The 16,651-nt window shown below is 41.9% G+C and overlaps 1 protein-coding gene across 1 annotated transcript in view; it reads left to right on the top strand.

Annotated features, from left to right (window-relative positions):
- Window positions 1-16,651, top strand: part of PDSS2 (decaprenyl diphosphate synthase subunit 2) — a 260,395-nt gene that overhangs the window by 81,962 nt on the left and 161,782 nt on the right. Inside the window, exon 2 of the mRNA XM_040983851.1 lies at window positions 16,249-16,383. Within this exon, the coding sequence (XP_040839785.1) occupies window positions 16,249-16,383 (135 nt within the window). The remainder of the gene's footprint in view (window positions 1-16,248; window positions 16,384-16,651) is intronic.

The raw sequence follows: 16,651 nt of genomic DNA, 5'->3' as shown, positions 1-16,651 counted from the left end.
TTGTCTCTCACACCTGCTAGCAGATGCTGCAGCCTGGCCCAGACCTGGCCTATACGTGTACTAATAAACACTGTAGACTGGACTATCCTGGGCTGCCCCAGCTTCGGCTTGCACGCTCACCAGCGGAAGCTGTGTCCTAACAGAGAAGTTCCCCAAGTTTTCTTATCAGATCAGCTCCCAGTTGCAGATCTTGCATGCACCAATGGGTGCTTGGCCCAGCCTGACATGGGCCACCTCCAGTGCCAGCATTCCCTAGTGGGTACTGTGACCTTGCCCAGCTTCCACACCAAATCCTGGCTCTCACCAGCAGGTCTAGCTTTTCAAACTTCCACTGCCAGACAAATCATTTATAGTCTTGGCTGCTTTTGATTTTTCAGCAAATAATACCTAGCAAGTTGACTGCAGTTAAAACAGTGGAATTCAGAGCACCTGTAATTTTTGAAAACCACTACTACATACATGGAATGAAATCTGGTTTTAAAATACAACAATTTTTGCCATTTACATTACAATCTATAGCTTATTATAAAGAACTTTATGTTTCAAGATGGCCAAGGGATATAATAACAGAAATGATTCCACTTTTATATTTCAGTGCATTATTTTCTCCTCATCAGATACATATTTGTGGTTATATGTCCTGCATGGCAAGTGCTGAGAAAACATTTGTACAGAGTTTTTCCAAACAAGACTGTTGAGAACATGAAATGTGGGGACTTCACTGTTCAAAATCTGTGTTTATTAAAATACTCAGATATTAGTTAATTATATTCATCTGAATTACTACATCCTATGGTTACTATATTAAGTTTATTGAATAGATTTAATGTATTTAATACAGTATTGCAGCAGTTTTATTGATATACTGGCAAAGAAACAAACATGACCACTCTTTACCATCTGTTTATAATGCTATATAAAGAAGACCATGTTGGTTGCCATGGAAACTACATTTCCAAAACCATTGAGTGTTTGCTTAAATTCTCTAACCTTCTAAAGTCATATGCTTTTTCCTGAGAAAAAGAATAGAAAAATAAATTTTAAAATTCCCAGTGATTTTTCTAAAAGTCATTTTTCTAAAATTCATTTACATCTAGCCTGATATTTTGCCTCAAAATTTCATGAATTAAATTGAGAGGCCCGTAGTTTGAGGATCTTACATTTTCAAACACTGAAGAGAAAGTGCCAACACTGTTGTATTGAGGGATGCCACCTGTTTTGATAAGTGAAGACTGTTTCTTTTGAAAAAACTTTCGATTGCTTTAACAAGCAGTTTGAAAGAGTTAAACAAATAGAATCCCATAGTATCTGGAAAGGAAGAGCTATTATGTTGTAATTACAGTGGCTAACCATGTTTAGCTATTGCTGTCCTGTTAGCTAATATGAGAAAATTGTAGCAGGAATATACTTGATTTTAAACAGAATGATTTAGATTTTTAAAAGTGTGACTTTAAAAAATAACTTTATTGTAATAACTAAATAAAATCCTGCCTGGCACGATAGCCTAGTGGCTAAAGCCCTTACCTTGCACATGCCAGGATCCCATAGTGGTGCTGGTTAGTATCCCAACTGCTCCATTTGTCATCCAGTTCCCTGCTTGTGGTCCAGGAAAGTAGTTGAAGATGGCCCAAAGCTTTGGGACCCTGCAGCCACGTGGGAGACCTGGAAGAAGCTCCTGGCTCCTAGTTTTAGATCTGCTCAACTCTGGCTGTTGCAACCACTTGGGAAGTGGAGAAAGTAATTATTTTCACCCCCTACTTCATTAATTTTATTATTTTTAAACTTTTGTTATGATGCAAAACATTTTTTGTCACTGTTTAGATATGTTTTTTGCATCATTCCTAGTTTTTCTCCCTCTTTGCTCAATTCAAGACTTTATTTTGTTGCTTCATATTTTTTTAAAGCTGCACTTTAGATGAAATCTGATATGTGTCCTTAACCATGTGTTCTAAATGTGAAATCTCAGCTGTGGAACCTGCCACTATGTAATTTTTGTGAATTTCCTGCCAAAGATGCATAGCCTACATCCATCGCAAAGAAACATCAGAGAAACCCATCTTGAGAGAACAACTACAGATAACCAGAGTATAGACTTAAATGTTCAAGGCTGCAAATGTCAACAAATGACTAGGAAACTGCTCCTCTTTAAAGGCAACCAGAGAGATATACAGTATCTGATTGTGAATAGTATTCTTTGGATTTGTGGAATGACTGGCCAAACTTAGGAAATGTCGTATTCCTGTCAGCTTCCTGATTTTGATGGTTTTGTTGTAGTCAGAGGGTATTAGTTTCCTGTTGCTCCTGCAGAATATCAAGCCTGGGGATAAAGGCATAAACAAAATGATTTAACTCATGATTTTGAGGCTGAAAACTCAGTATTGGGGAACCCCATCTGCTTGTAGTTTGCTGAGGATTTTGTGGGTGCATCACAGCAGGTTGGATGACATGGTGGACATGTGTGTGAGGCCAAAAGCAGTAATGCTAGCAAGCCTGAAAACTAGGGATTTTCGGGCATTGTTGCCTTTGCTTTTGGGTACCATCTTGCTTTAGATAGTACTAGCCCTATGTTAATGCTTTCCAAGGGCAGCACCCACAGTGACCCAGCCACTTCCTACTAGGTCCTACCTCATGAGCAGTCTTATCACCTCAGCAGTACCACTCTGGAGACCACACTGTGCCAGTACGTGAACCTCTGGAGATCCACTCTAACTGTAGTACTAGGATCTGTAGGATGCACATCCTGGCGTGTTCTGGCTGATGCGGTTCCAAGTAGGCAACTGAATGTAAATGCCCAAGGAAAAGAAATGTTTTTATTGAGTATTCATAACTTTTCTCTAGGCTTAAGATTAGTTTGGAAGCTATTAACGATTGCTGGTTAATTTTTTGCTTGATATTCTAGTGATTTCATAGACTCTTCAAACTGTACTAATTATAAGCTAAGCCTGCCATATTTGTTTCTAAGTTCCATCTATGCATTCATGTTGGAGTCCTATCCAACGTTATTGGCCCCTGGATGCCAAAGAACTTCATTCACCCCCCTCAAATAATAATAATAATAATAATAATAATAATAATGATGATAATAATAATAATAATAACTACTCTGAAGTCAAATTGTCCCAATTTTGAATTCTAACTCCTGCCTGCTTTTAAACTAGCCTTAGCTTTCTCTGCTGTATAGTTGCTTCATAAAATTGATAGGTTTGTGTGAGGTCTATAGCCCATAGTCAATGTTGTAAAAATAAAATATCAACTTGCTAGGTCAGCCTTGTGGTATTGAGGGTAAAGCCATCGCTTGGCAATGCCAGCGTCCCATGGAGATACCTATTTGAGTTCCAGCTGCTCCACTTCTAATCCAGGTCCCTGCTGTTGTGTGTGAAAAAGCAGTGGAGGACAGCCCACATACTTGTGCACTCTGCATCCTTGTGAGGGACACAGATGAACGAAGCTCCTGGCTTTGATTTGGCCTAAGCCTGGCCTTTGCAGCCACTTGGGGAGTGAACCAGAGGTGGAAGATCTCTGTCTGTTCTCCTTCGGACCAGCATGGCTATGGTCATTGTCAGCCATTCGGGGAATGAATAAGCAGATGGAAGATCTCTCCCTCGCTTTCTCTCCCTTTTAAGTAGAATAAACGAATCATTAAAAATGATTAAATAGGTGTTAAAAGTAACTTGCTCCCCACCATTCCTCCTGCATTGCTCGTCTCCTCACCCTGAAACCATGTAAGGGTTGTAGGTATCCCCAGGTTCCACTGTCTTGTTAGGCAATGATATGTGAGAGTTATGTGTATAACTTATCTCTTTTTTTTTTTTCTCATTTCCAGTGAATAAAAACTGTCATTTTCAGTTCATGCCCAGTAATTTTTCAGGCAGGAAAACTAGGGGGAGAAGTGGCATGCTAATGAGGTGAGGCCCAGTAATGACCACAGCATTTTCAATATTTCCTAGTACTTTAGAAGGATTGTGTTTGCCTTCACTCTTTCTACCTTTTAAAAATAGATTATTTTAATATTAATTAGAACAAAATGCAATTATTCACATGAGAACGAAAAGTTAAACCTCATAAGTTGCAAGGTGTCAGATACAGATTTCCTGTCTTATTTTAATGTATCCCTGGAAACAAGAACATAGAATGTGTACAAGTCATATCATTACTTGTAAATAAGTAGCTCTTAAATTAGCTTATTTCTGCTGGGAAATTCATGTTCTTCCCAGTTTCAAGGAAAGGACCCGGGGTGTTCAGAGAAGAACGGAGGAAATCCACGAGTTCCTCCTCCCCTGAAAGTTGGGATTTTTGTGGCCTTGCCAAGAGGCTCAGCTGTCCCAGACCACCCGGAGGGCGCAGGGCCACATGCCACCAGCTGGGCCTACGCAGGTCCTCCTCATTCAGAAGCACTCCGTGACTGTGGGGAGACGCCAGCCACCCTTGCAATCTGTTAGGCTTTGTTTTTGTTTGGTCTTTGAGTTTTGGTTTGAAGCAGGACACTGTACTCTGCAGACTCTGCTTGCTGAATGGGAGTTATTCAGGGCTTCCAAGGCTCTCCACTCTGTCCTGCCAGGAAGCTCTGTGGAACAGGCCTGTGAGGAAGGAGGCCTCGGGTGCCCGCTGCTCGCACTCTGGAGTCCACCGCACCTGCTGTCAGGAGACATCACAAGGAGGTGTCAGAAAAACATGAACTTAAAAAGAAAACTCTTACACCTCTTCCCTCGGAGGCACTTTTGGAGCCCTAGTTCTAAGCCATCTTTCTTTTCTACTCTGTATTTTAATTCTTCTGTGATTGTTTTTCTCTCTAGCTTGGGGACCAGTAGGCTTTGGAGACAGATATCTAAATGGAACCCCAGGCCTGTGACTTCCTAGGTATGTGATTTCAGGCATGCCATGTTATCAGTTACTTAAACAAGTATTTATTGAATGCCTCTGTATGCCAGGCACTATTCTGACAATGGAAATACATTTATAGGGTAACAGCTATGCTGTAAAATGTTTATATTGTAGTCAAAAAAGACAAAAAATGACGAAAATACATGATATAGTAGTGTTTGCAGTATATACTGTGAGTCTGTAGGCTGTCAGGTGAGAATCACTGAGATGGGGACTATATAATTCCTGTGAGCCTCAGTCTGCTTGTCAACCAAATGGGGAGAACTGCCACCTCCCAGGACGGTTGTTGGTGAAAGTTTGGGATTGCCACAGTGAGGGTGACAGCCAGCCCACAGGTGCCTCACTGACAGGCTGGTGAATTACAAGTTTCCTCCCAGACTTCTTGACCTACCAGAGTACAGCAAGTATTTTTGTTCTCTGAGGCTTACATTGGTTAGAATATCTTGTATGCAATTTAATGCAAATATCACTTTGTACCAGTGCAGGTCTAAGCAGTCAGTGCTGTGTAAATAGAACTTCAAAATCCTGAGCCACATTTTGCCGTCCACACAGTCGGAGTGATGTCTCTATCCCAGTAACCTGTCTTACGTACTTGTAAAGATTTAATGTTAGCTTGATAACCACATTGGTGATGATGAGAACTAATAGGTTTGAAATCGGGCAGCCAGTCTGGGAATCTTTTATCTGGTGAAGGTTTCTGTCTATGGAGGACAAAAGCAAATGGTCTGTCCTGCCACCTTAGTCATATTAAATCCCCTCTTGTGTTACTCTCCTGTCCCTTGCATTCTGTGGTGATTTGAAAAGGGAGGGGAGATAGGGGAAATGATGATTTCCAAGAAATATTACACTTCTGGATCATATGTTGCAACAAGTATAGTTTTATATCTGGACTGGTTTCCACTCATTCTTTAAATTTGTGTTTATTTATCTGAGAAACAGAGGCACATTTCTCATCCCACAAAATACTCAAAATGGCCAGGACTTGTGGGAAGGGGCAGGCCAAGTTAGAATCCAGGGCTCCCATGTGGATTACTCAGGTCTTCGCGGATCTATATGAGCAGGCATCCGGAATCATGGACAGGAGATCAAACTCACTCCATTGAGGAACCCCAGCGACATCCCAAACAGCATACTAGCTACTAAGCCAACCATTCATTTTTTAAAAACACATTTTCCTTCCTAAAATCTCAAGCTTTCACTTTGCTGTTCTTCCACCCTCAACCTGCATTGAGATATTGTCTGTTTCTCCATAAACTATTATATTGTATCCTCTCCTCCCCCCACCTTTTTGCTAGCTTGTTCCTTATGCTATTTTTTCTTTCACATTGGTCTTAGCCTCTTGATATTTTATGTAAATGCCAAGTTGAATGTCCTACCTTTTTGTCCTCTTCAGTTTATTCAAATACAGATATTCTAAATTTTGCACAAACTGCCTTCATTAGCTAATGGAACTGATACCCTAAAGTGCTAAATATTCACTACTTAATATTGGTACCTTCTTTCTGATAAAGAGCTAGTCTGCATGTGAACTGATTCAAGCTGTAGCAAATTACAGCAGGTTAATCTGAGAGCATTCCATCCCCTTGCACTTGAGCTGCAGAGTCTACGGAAACTGGGGCTGCAAGTTGAGAAAAACACGCCCCGAGTACTAAGGCAACACTCGTTCATGTTCAGTTGATTTATTCGACGCACGGCTGGGCTGTGGCGGTGGGAGCTGTAGTCACAGCGCATTAGCTCTTAGCCAGTGTCTCTGCGTGAGCGGTGGTGTGAGGCTGGCGGTCTGTGCTGTGTAATGATGCCTGTGCTGCAGGGCTCACTCTTCCCACCCCACCTCGCTTCAACATAAAACAGCTTTCTAAAGCTGTGAACAAAAGGGTCTGTTCAAAAATAAAATTACATATCATACGAGATTATTTGTAAATGTTTGTGACCAAAATGTTAACTTTTAAAAATGTCCCTATTTTTGCTGTAACTCTTCAGTTATCATTCTCGCAAGGGAAATCGGTGTTGTTTTCCCTCTATTCAGTGTGTTTAACTCCAAGGTAGCCAGCTACATCTTGCTGCAGCTGATCAGGGTGACACTATTCCATCATTGCTTTTTCATTTCAGTGATACTTCGGTAAACTACTGGTAGTCAGGAATCATTTTCTGAAAAGTTTCTGGCTTTGTGTCCTGTCTGCTCAACAATGTCCATATCCTATCCCCATATCCTATCCACTTTCTCTTCTCTCCTCCCCCTGCCTTTCCCCTCCTTTTTTTTCCCTAGGCATCTGTCTTCTGCCATATGCCTATCAAACCTAATTGTGCCATCAGAAGGGCTTTGGTGAGGCAGCTCCTGCACCTTGCTGTCCCTCCGGAATTGGCTGAGAGCGAGGCGAGCATGTGGCCCTCGAGCCATGTCAGTGGCTGCCACGGCTCCCAGATCAGAAAGGCTGGTCACCTCAGGCCCTAAAGTTGTTTCAAGTATAACACAGTGTGGTCCCAGCATAGATAGGGCAGCAATAATACAATGTGGGTCATTTTGTCAATGAAAATTAACCTCCAGTTCTTCTGCTAATTTTATATAAAAATCTGTGACAAGCAGGCTATTTTTATTCTCTCAAATTGTAGTGCTTTAAAACAATTTTCATGAGTGTCACTTTTCCCCCTTACAACTGAGTAATATATTGCCATTGAATTGCTAATTATATAAATTGTTTTAATGTCACTTTTTTGATATCCAAACTTTGACCCTTTATCTAAATCTTGGAATAATTACAGGTGCATTATGAGAACCTAAAATGCACTCAACAGAGAGCTCTGAGGTTCATTCAATGCAGATTAAGTTTTTTTGTTTAAAAAAGAAACAAACCCGATGTGACTCTGATTTTCAAGCACACTGTTCTTTTTCCAGACATAAAAGACAGATCGATGCTCTGCTGTACATCTTGGAAACTTACTCCTGCTCTAGAGATTTGTTGATTGATACTTGTTACCATTTGATAGTCCTTTCCTATCACATTTCTTGTTTTTTTTTTTTTATGAATAAGACATTTCAAACATATAGAAAACTGCAAGAACAATTCGCGTATGGAGCACCTATAAATTGACAACCAGATTTAAAATAGTTTATTTTTAATTTTGTCAACCTTGTTTTATATTAAGTGAATGTTTTGAAACATAGTTGAGACATTATATAATTTTTTTTAAAATCCTGTATCTATTTGAAGGCAAAGTTATATAGATACAGGGAAAGAGAGAAGAGATCTCTTATCTGTTAGTTCACTCCCAAAATGACTATACCAGCTGGAGCTGGGCCAGGCCAAAGCCAGGGCTCCCATGTGGGTGATGGAGGCCCAAGCATTTGAACTGTCCTCCACAAACCCATACACATTAGCAGGGAGCTTGATCAGCAGTGAAGCAGCTGGGACTCAACCCTACACACATTCACAGGGAATGTCAGTGTTGCAGGCAGTGGCTTAACCTACTCTGGCATAATACCAGCCACACATATGTAGATTTGTATTGTCTTTATTTAACATATCAAGTCTTTCCCCTTGGCATTAGTTTTTAAAATATTTTATTACAACATTAAATTTGCACTTAGGCATGGACAGATATTCTGTTTTTAAAGCATGATTTGTTTTCCTACATTATATCTCTAGTTCTTATGACTTACTGTGTCATATACTATGACTTAAATCACTGTATTTAAAACAACTTCAGCTGCAGCTGACTAGAGGGTCAGAAAAATAAGCTTAAGAGGTTATAGTCATTGCAAAAATAAAAAACAAGAGAATAAAAAAAGCCAGTCAGTTCTTTGTTTTTTGGGAGAAAATACATGTCATAGTAAATCCTTTTCTTTCAGTTGTCTGTGTTTAATACATGTTTGTATTTTTCATTCAGGATCACAGTCATAAGCATTTTTAGGAATATTAGTCTGCCAACTCTGTGTATGCTAGATGTGAACATTGTTTTATGCTTGGGTTTTTCTGGATAGATTTACCGGGAACTGAGCATTTAAAAAGTGGGCTAATAAGATGGTGAAACCTGCTCCCCAATTCATGGCCATGGAGGGAGTTCCTCCCCTCAGAGAGCTTCCTTTCTGCTCAGTTTTTACTTTGGGTGCTTTGCAGGTCAAGGGCAGTGGCCCCTTAGAGGTAGGAACTTGTTTTCTGTAGTATTGGATTCCAGTCTTCTAAAGATGGCAGTTTTGACATCACTGGTATAAGTTTTGAGTTACAACAAGGCCACAGAGCAAAACTGAACACAGGTTTTAGAGTCTGAATTCAGTTTAAATCTTTGCACTTAATGAATGTGACTAGTGGTTATTTAACTTTTCTAAGCCTCCTTCCTAATTCCCTCGTTTGTAAAGAGATATTACTAGCCACCTTGACTGATCTTTACTGTAATTAGAGCACATGCGTGTGACACCGCGGATGCCTGGCATCGTAGTATGCAATAGCTCTCCTCAGGGTCATTGTTAATACCATTCTTATTACTCAGTGTGTTAAGGGCCAACCTTGAAGTTTATAAAAGTTTCATAAAAGCTCACAGAGGACGCAACTAGTTTCTCTCCACTGCACTGTCATGTTCTCTGCCTCTATTGTCCTTTTGTATACACACTTCTTTATAGTCTAAACCTTCTTATTTATTTGTGGGCATAATGCGTTTTTTTCATCCTTAGACCCATAAGCATAGACAAATCACCAGGGTTCCTTTTTTTCTTTTAATTTCTTTTTCCTTTTCCTTGTCATCTAGGCTTTTCCCATCTGTGTTCCTTTCTCTTGCCTTCCGTATCTTCCCTCCCCATTCTTTGTCTTCCCTTCTTTTTCCTTTGTTCTCAAAAACTCACCCATCAGTTCCTGCATTTTCAGCCATCACTTCTGCGAAGAGGCTTCCCAGATCTATATACACAGCATTTCCAGCTGCCTGCTGGGCATCTCCATCTGGAAGTCCTTCTTGCATTCAAAGTTAACACGTCCAAAACTGAACTCATCAATTCTCCATTAGCTCTCCTCCTTTCCAACCCCCTGCTAATGGCAGCAGCATTACCTCCAGCAAACCAGGCTTGAGTCTTAAATTCAGCCCTTATCTTTCCCATGCTTCTCTGTCCCTCCCTGGTGCCCCCTCATCCAGTCAGTTGGCCAGTCTAACCTGTTCGCCTCCCATGCTGCAACCATTATTCAGCTTTTCTTCTCCGTGCCTACTGCCACCACATTAATTCAGGCCTTCATTATCTCCCACCTGGACTACTGGAAGACGCTGCTCCTAACCCATCTTTCTTCTCCTTTCTGCTACACCCAATATGTTAATTCCTGAGTAGCGGTAGTAGGGCCAGAGCGATGGCTGTTCTCTTTAACTCTCATCAAGAGATTCCCGTGCTGACAAGCCTTCCATTCCTCAGATTGCCTGCACAATGAAGTCCAGACTGTAAACATGACTTTGAAGGCCCCCTGCTCGTTAGGCTGTCTCCTCCTGGCGTGTTCAGCTCCCGCGTAGCCCAGATGGATAGCCCCATAGCTCACAAGCCTGGCTCCTGTGCTTCCACTTTGTTGTTACTACTCCCCCTGCTTCTCATTCCTTAATAGCCTTCTGCCTAGTTCCTTCCCACCCCTTTTCCATGTTACTCCTGGAAGTTTGACCATCTTTTAGGCCCGCACTGAAAGCTGTCACCACTTTGAGGAGCACCTCTGGCAGCGTTCCTCTGTGTACTGTTATCCTTGTTGTTCTGCTGTCTGTATTACTTGTTCTTTGTATCACTCAGTGAAGCTGTATCATCGGCTTACTATGACTGGTCTACTCTTGCAGGTCTCAGTCCGTCGTATACCTCTCTCACACTTGGGATGGAATTTATGAAGAGGTATGAGTCTGTAGCAGTGGTTAGAATGATGGAGTGAAGAAAAGGAAATCAAAAGCCACTGTTGTGGCCTAGTGTCTTAAGCATCCTCTGTGGGCTCCAGCTCAAGTCCCAGAAGCTCCACTTGCAATCCAGCTGCCTGCCAGCGCCTCAGAAGGCAGCAGAAGATGACTCAATACCGCCACCATGTGGGAGACTGGAACTTTGGACTGGTCCAGCCTGGACTGTTAACAACTATTTGCAGAGTGAACCCACAACCAGAAGACCTTTTCCTGTTTCTTTCTAACTCTGCCTTTCCAGTAAATAAATGGATCTTTAGAAGAGAGAAAGAGGAGCAGGGAGGAGAGAAAAAAAATGAGTTAATGGTTGTGGAAAGATCAATGAGAACTGTCAACCGTCTTATGTGGTGAGAAGGGTGCAGAATTAACACAAATTTCATCTTTCTTAATCTTTGTCTACTCACTAGAATATTTATTCTATTAGTACTTAGTGTCTTTTGTAAATAGAAGCAAAATTTTAGAGAATGCTAAAATTTCTCCCCCAAAATTCAACTCATAGACTTTTCAGAACATATATTGATTGTTTAAAATTTGTGACTTACATGAGTGAGCTCATTATCTAGGACTCCATAGAGAACATTTGTCTGAATTGAATCAAAATACGATTCTAGGTGTGATAGCTCTGGTTTTTGTTTCTCTGTCGACACTGCAGAGGCCTTCTCGCTGGGCTCCTCCTGCTTGCTTGGTGTCCTTCTCCTCCACTAAGGCCATTTTTCCACACTGGTGATAGAGAACGGTTGCGGAGGGATGGCTTGTTTCTAAAAATCTAATTCTTTCACTGGCTGCTTAGTAATCTGCCACAGTGCCTTTTCATTTTTCTCTGAACACTGTTTTTGGTGATGGCTTGTTCTAGCAGCATGGTCTCTTGCTTGTCTGTCTCCAGCCACATCCTGTACAGTGTTCTCGTTCTTGCATACTCAGACTTGTCCTGGGAATACTGACTGTCTGCTTGCCTGCTCTCTCCCCATAGCCCCCTGCCCACACCTTTTGGCTATCCTGATGAGGCTTTCTCCTCTGAGATGAGCTCTCATGGTACTGTCTCTCATTTTGCTTTGTACCACTTATTAGCATTGTAGCTTCCACAATTATTTGTGTGTCTTTCATTACTACCCATGACTCTCACCAGAGCCTCAATTCCTCAGGCTTCACACCTGCTTAGCTCTTACCTATTTAAGATAATGTTTGCTGTGTGGAAGGTGCTCGGTTGATAGCAGTTGAATGAATGAATACATATATGATGGAGTTCTTGTTCGTATCAGCTAGAAAGAAAACACTCCTGTTGAATGTTAGTGATAAAGAGTAAAGGTACTAAATAACACTTTGATTTGTGGCACTGACAAAGATCACATAGAATCACCCTGCACGAGCCAGCTTTGGGTGTCAGTGCAGGCTTTTCGTTAATGTGTCAGGTCAGAGCCTGTGCAGTTTATTTTGCTTTATTTTAAAAAGTTGATTTATGGGCCTGGCAGAGTAGCCCAGCGGCTGTCCTTGCCTTGCACTCACCAGGATCCAAGATAGGCTCCAGTTTGTGTCCCAGTGGCCCGGCTTTCCACCCAGCTCCCTGCCTGTGGCCTGGAAAAGCAGTACAGGTTGGCCCAAAGCCTTAGGACCCTGAACCCACATGGGAGAGCAGGAAGAAGCTCCTGGCTCCTGGTTTTGGATTGGCTCAGCTCCGGCTATTGTTTTTCCTCCTCTGTATATCTGACTTTCCAGTAAAAATAAATAATAAATCTTTTTTTAAAAGTTGATTGATTTAAAAGACACAGTTACAGAGAGAAAGAGAAACAGAGACAGACAGATCTTCTATCATTGCTTCACTTCCCAAATTCCCGCTGTGGCTGGAGCTAGGCAGATCCAAAACCAGGAGCCAGAAGCTTCTCCCAGGCCTCCCATGTGGTTGTAAGGGCCCTCACATTTGGACTGCCTTCCTGTGCTTTGCCAGGCCAATTAGCAGGGAGTTGAATTGGCAGCGGAGCATCTGGGACCCCAAACCATGGCCGCAGGGGATGCCAGGGCCACAGGCAGCAGCTTTACGCGCTGCGCTACAGCTTCAGCTCCTTTGCGGCTTCCACCTCTCTGGTAACAGGGGACTCGGCATTACTTCTTCTCTAGATTGGCCTGTGTGTCTTTTCTGTCCACCTCTGTTGGCATCTGTTGCTATGTTTGTGAGGCTCATCTATCCTCATGGATCCCTGGGTACTCCTCCAGCTTGTTTTCTCCCAGCTCCTGCTCTTGTGGACTGGGTTCCAGGGCTGTTGATTCTGGAAACATCTCATTTCTCCCATATTTGCATACCATTTCTCTTAAGAACATTTTCCCCCCACACATACTCCCACAGCTAGCTGCCATGGCTGTTTATTCCTCATTTGTAGATCTAATGGAAACCTCTTTGACACCCCCACACCTTACGTTGTGTTTCTTGTTTGTGTTCCCACACCCTTCTTTGTCCCTCAAGCAAGTCCTGTTGCCTTTGATGGTGATGTGTTAATCTAGACTGTTCATGAAAATGGAGTGCATGCATTAGCATGCTGATGCCCTCCCCTAATCAGCACCTTGACTGACCTGTAGCGAGCGTTATCTACATTTTTGATGGAGTAAGTGTAAAGGCCCCTGCGTTACCACTCTCTAAGCCAGCGCCTGTGCATATTGTCTATATGATGGCACATCTTCCTGATAGGCCCCAGCTTGTCAGTATCCCTCCTTCAAAGAGGAGCTGAGTATAAGTCAATGTTTCAGGTAAAGTCTGACCACTAAGACTATATGAAACATGTTATCTCTATGATTTTAGAATCCTAGGGAATATATATGTATATGAAATATATATATATATATATGTGCCTAGCATGAAATTTCTTTCTCTTCTCTCTTGTGAACTAATTTTTGAGCTGTGGGCGTTGTCAGTTTTTCTCAGTACTGCTTTCTTAAAGGTGTTAATGAAGTGAATTTAAAGGAATGGTGTTTTGGAAACAGTTGTTTGATTTAGTCAAGCTGTTAATCTGTCCTCCAGGTTGCTACCAGCTATCTTAAGTGAGAACTGATGGTCAGAATGCTCTTCTTGATTTTTGTTAACCAATCATATATTTCTTTTCCTGGTCTTTTCAGAAATTGTTTCAATGATAAAGAGGATTCAGAAGTGGAAAGAAATCTTTAACTTGCCTTTTGGGGGAGGCAGAAGGTATAACAGTGTTCACAGCTTAGTGTATAGCTGATAGAACAGGAAAGACTTTTTGAGAGAAATGTAAGAGAGTAGAAGAAAGAAAATATAGGGCAGGTGTTTTGGCTACTCTTTTTTTAAAGATTTATTTATTTTTATTGGAAAGTGATACATGCAGAGAGGAGGAGAGACAGAGAGGAAGAACTTTGTCTGTTGATTCACTCCCCAAGTGGCCGCAATAGCCAGAGTTGGGCCGATCCAAAGCCAGGAGCCAGAGGCTTCTTCCAGGTCTCCCATGTGGGTGCAGGGTCCCAAGGCTTTATGCTATCATCTGCTTTCCCAGGCCACAAGCAGGGGGCTGGGTGGGAAGCAGGGCTGCTGAGATTAAAACTGGCGCCCGTATGAGATGCTGGCGCATGCAAGGTGAGGAATTTAGCCACTAGGCTACCACACCCGGCCAAGTTTTGGCTACTCTTAAGAAAGAAAAAATGTTGGAGTTAAAAAAAAAGATTTTGGGGTCAGCTGACTAATTCTCTACCTGTAAGCACTGGCATCCATATGGGCACCAATTCTTGTCCTGGCTGCTCCCTGCTTTTGGCCTGGGAAAGCAGTAGAAGATGGCCCAAGTTCTTGAGGCCCTGCACTCGTGTGGGAGGCACCCAGTTCCCATCCTTCCCAGACTGAGTTATAGGCTAGTAGGGGAGTTCCCCAGATTCTCCGACCAGGCCTGATCCTAGCTGCAGACCTCATGCATACCAGTGGCCCTGCTTGGCACAGTCTGCTTGCAATCCCAGCCCTTGAATGCACCGTGGGTGCTACAGCATCACCCACCCAGTCTTCTCCTAGAACCAGTTCCCACCCCCATGAGTCAGGTGGGTTCCTTTCAAATGAGTTCTGTGGTCCAGCCTGGCTTGTTACCACCCCAGCTCTCCCCATAAACCAGTGTAGCGCGGTCCCACAGAGGGTGAGTGCACAATTCCCCCTCCAGAATCTGCCCCAGATCTGGTTCTCACATTGTAGTGAATGCTGCGGCCCAGCCTGACTTGGCCGACCCCCTGCTGCAACACTCACAGGCAGGTACTATCCCTGCATATCCCTAAAATAATAATAATAATAATAATAGAATAGGCAGCTGTGCTGGCACACTGATATAGTTAACATAGATTTGGCATCAACCAGGCCCAGAATGTCTATTGGCTGTTTTTCTCCCAGACGTCTGACACTTGCCTAGGCACAAGGCAACCTATGCAATTGCTTACCTTTGGGGAGAAGATCTGTCTTATTTTAAAACTAATGAGGAAGCCCTCTTAAATTTTCTGTTTAGAGGCTTGACAGGCAAGGATTTTTCTTAACAAATGGATTAACTGTTTTTGTGTGTGGTGATGCTAACTTAATTAGCTTAAACTGATCCTTTTTTGTGGAACTCACCAAGGAAGTCTTAATAATGCAATGAGGTATTATAATACTAATTTTTGATGTTTCCTTACCACATTCAAGAACAGTTTGAATATTATTTATGCTTGCTGTAATATATCTGAATATTTGATTAGTGTGTGAGCTTTGGTCCAAATGTTAATTCATTATAATATATTACCCATAGTTTTCTTTCTTTTTAATGATGGTGCCATTTAGTTCTTGTGTGACAACCATTTGTAATACTTTAAAAAGAAAATCTATCTCTGTGAATTATAGTTAGCCTCAGTTATAGCAGAAATTATGAAAGTTCAATCCTCATAATGAAAGAAATATGACATTCTGAGTTAAAGCCCTATTGTTGCGTAGAATGCTAATGCTTTCCATAAGTAATAGGAACTGGCAAGATTTCTGCTGATGCCATTCATCTCCATTTACCATCAAAAAAATTCTTAAGCTGTTTTGGATTTGATTTAATCTTTTTCATTCTCTGAGTTATTTTTCTGCCTCTGAAGACAAATTATTTTTATAGCTCCTCTTTACTACCATCACCACCAAATAATATTAACTTCATCCTAGCCATATCGTTTATGCTGCTGCTACTATCAGCTGCCACAAAGCACGTTAAAGCCACAGACTCTTACCATCAGAGCAGGTGGAACATAAACATTGGAAACGAGCCTCAAAGTCTCAAGTGGCCACGTTGAGAGGACTGTGTCTAGCTCTTTTCCTGAACTCGTGGAGTCCACATGTTAATTCTTTCTCCCCCCAATCCTGTTCCTTTTCAGTAAGTGCCCATGTCTGCTTTTAGAAGTTTGGACCTATTTGTAGCCGTCTCCTCACCTGAGCTGACCGATCCTGAGTGGGTCTGTTAATCCTTTCCCTTCTTCTCTTGTTGACAGGGGACTTGTTCATGACAGCCGGCACAACCTCCAGTTGAGGGGTTTGGTGGTGCTGCTTATTTCCAAGGCAGCTGGGCCCAGCACTGTGGACGTCTCTTGTCAAAACTATGACATGGTCAGTGGGATCTACTCATGGTAAGAAGAAATTAGTGTTTTCACATTGCTCTCTAAGCCTTTTCTTTTTTTTTTTTTCCTGTCTTTTTTGTTTTTTTGTATTAGTAGATGGTAGAAATCATTACTTTGTTTTTTGTTATTCTCTGATACAAGGAAGATTAAAATGTATTGTGAGACTAGACTGTTGGATTTTTACTGTTCCTTGAAGTCCGGTCCTTAACGAGCCCTATGCTTGATGTTGGTACGGTATCTCCACACGTTCCTCTGTTGGACCTTCTACCATTTTGTA

Source organism: Ochotona curzoniae, unplaced genomic scaffold, assembly GCF_017591425.1.
Source record: "Ochotona curzoniae isolate NIBS_2020 unplaced genomic scaffold, NIBS_Ocur_1.0 contig_3819, whole genome shotgun sequence".
NCBI classification, from domain to species: domain Eukaryota; kingdom Metazoa; phylum Chordata; class Mammalia; order Lagomorpha; family Ochotonidae; genus Ochotona; species Ochotona curzoniae.
Note: the sequence above shows the minus strand (reverse complement) of the source record. Positions and strands in the feature narration are given on the sequence as shown.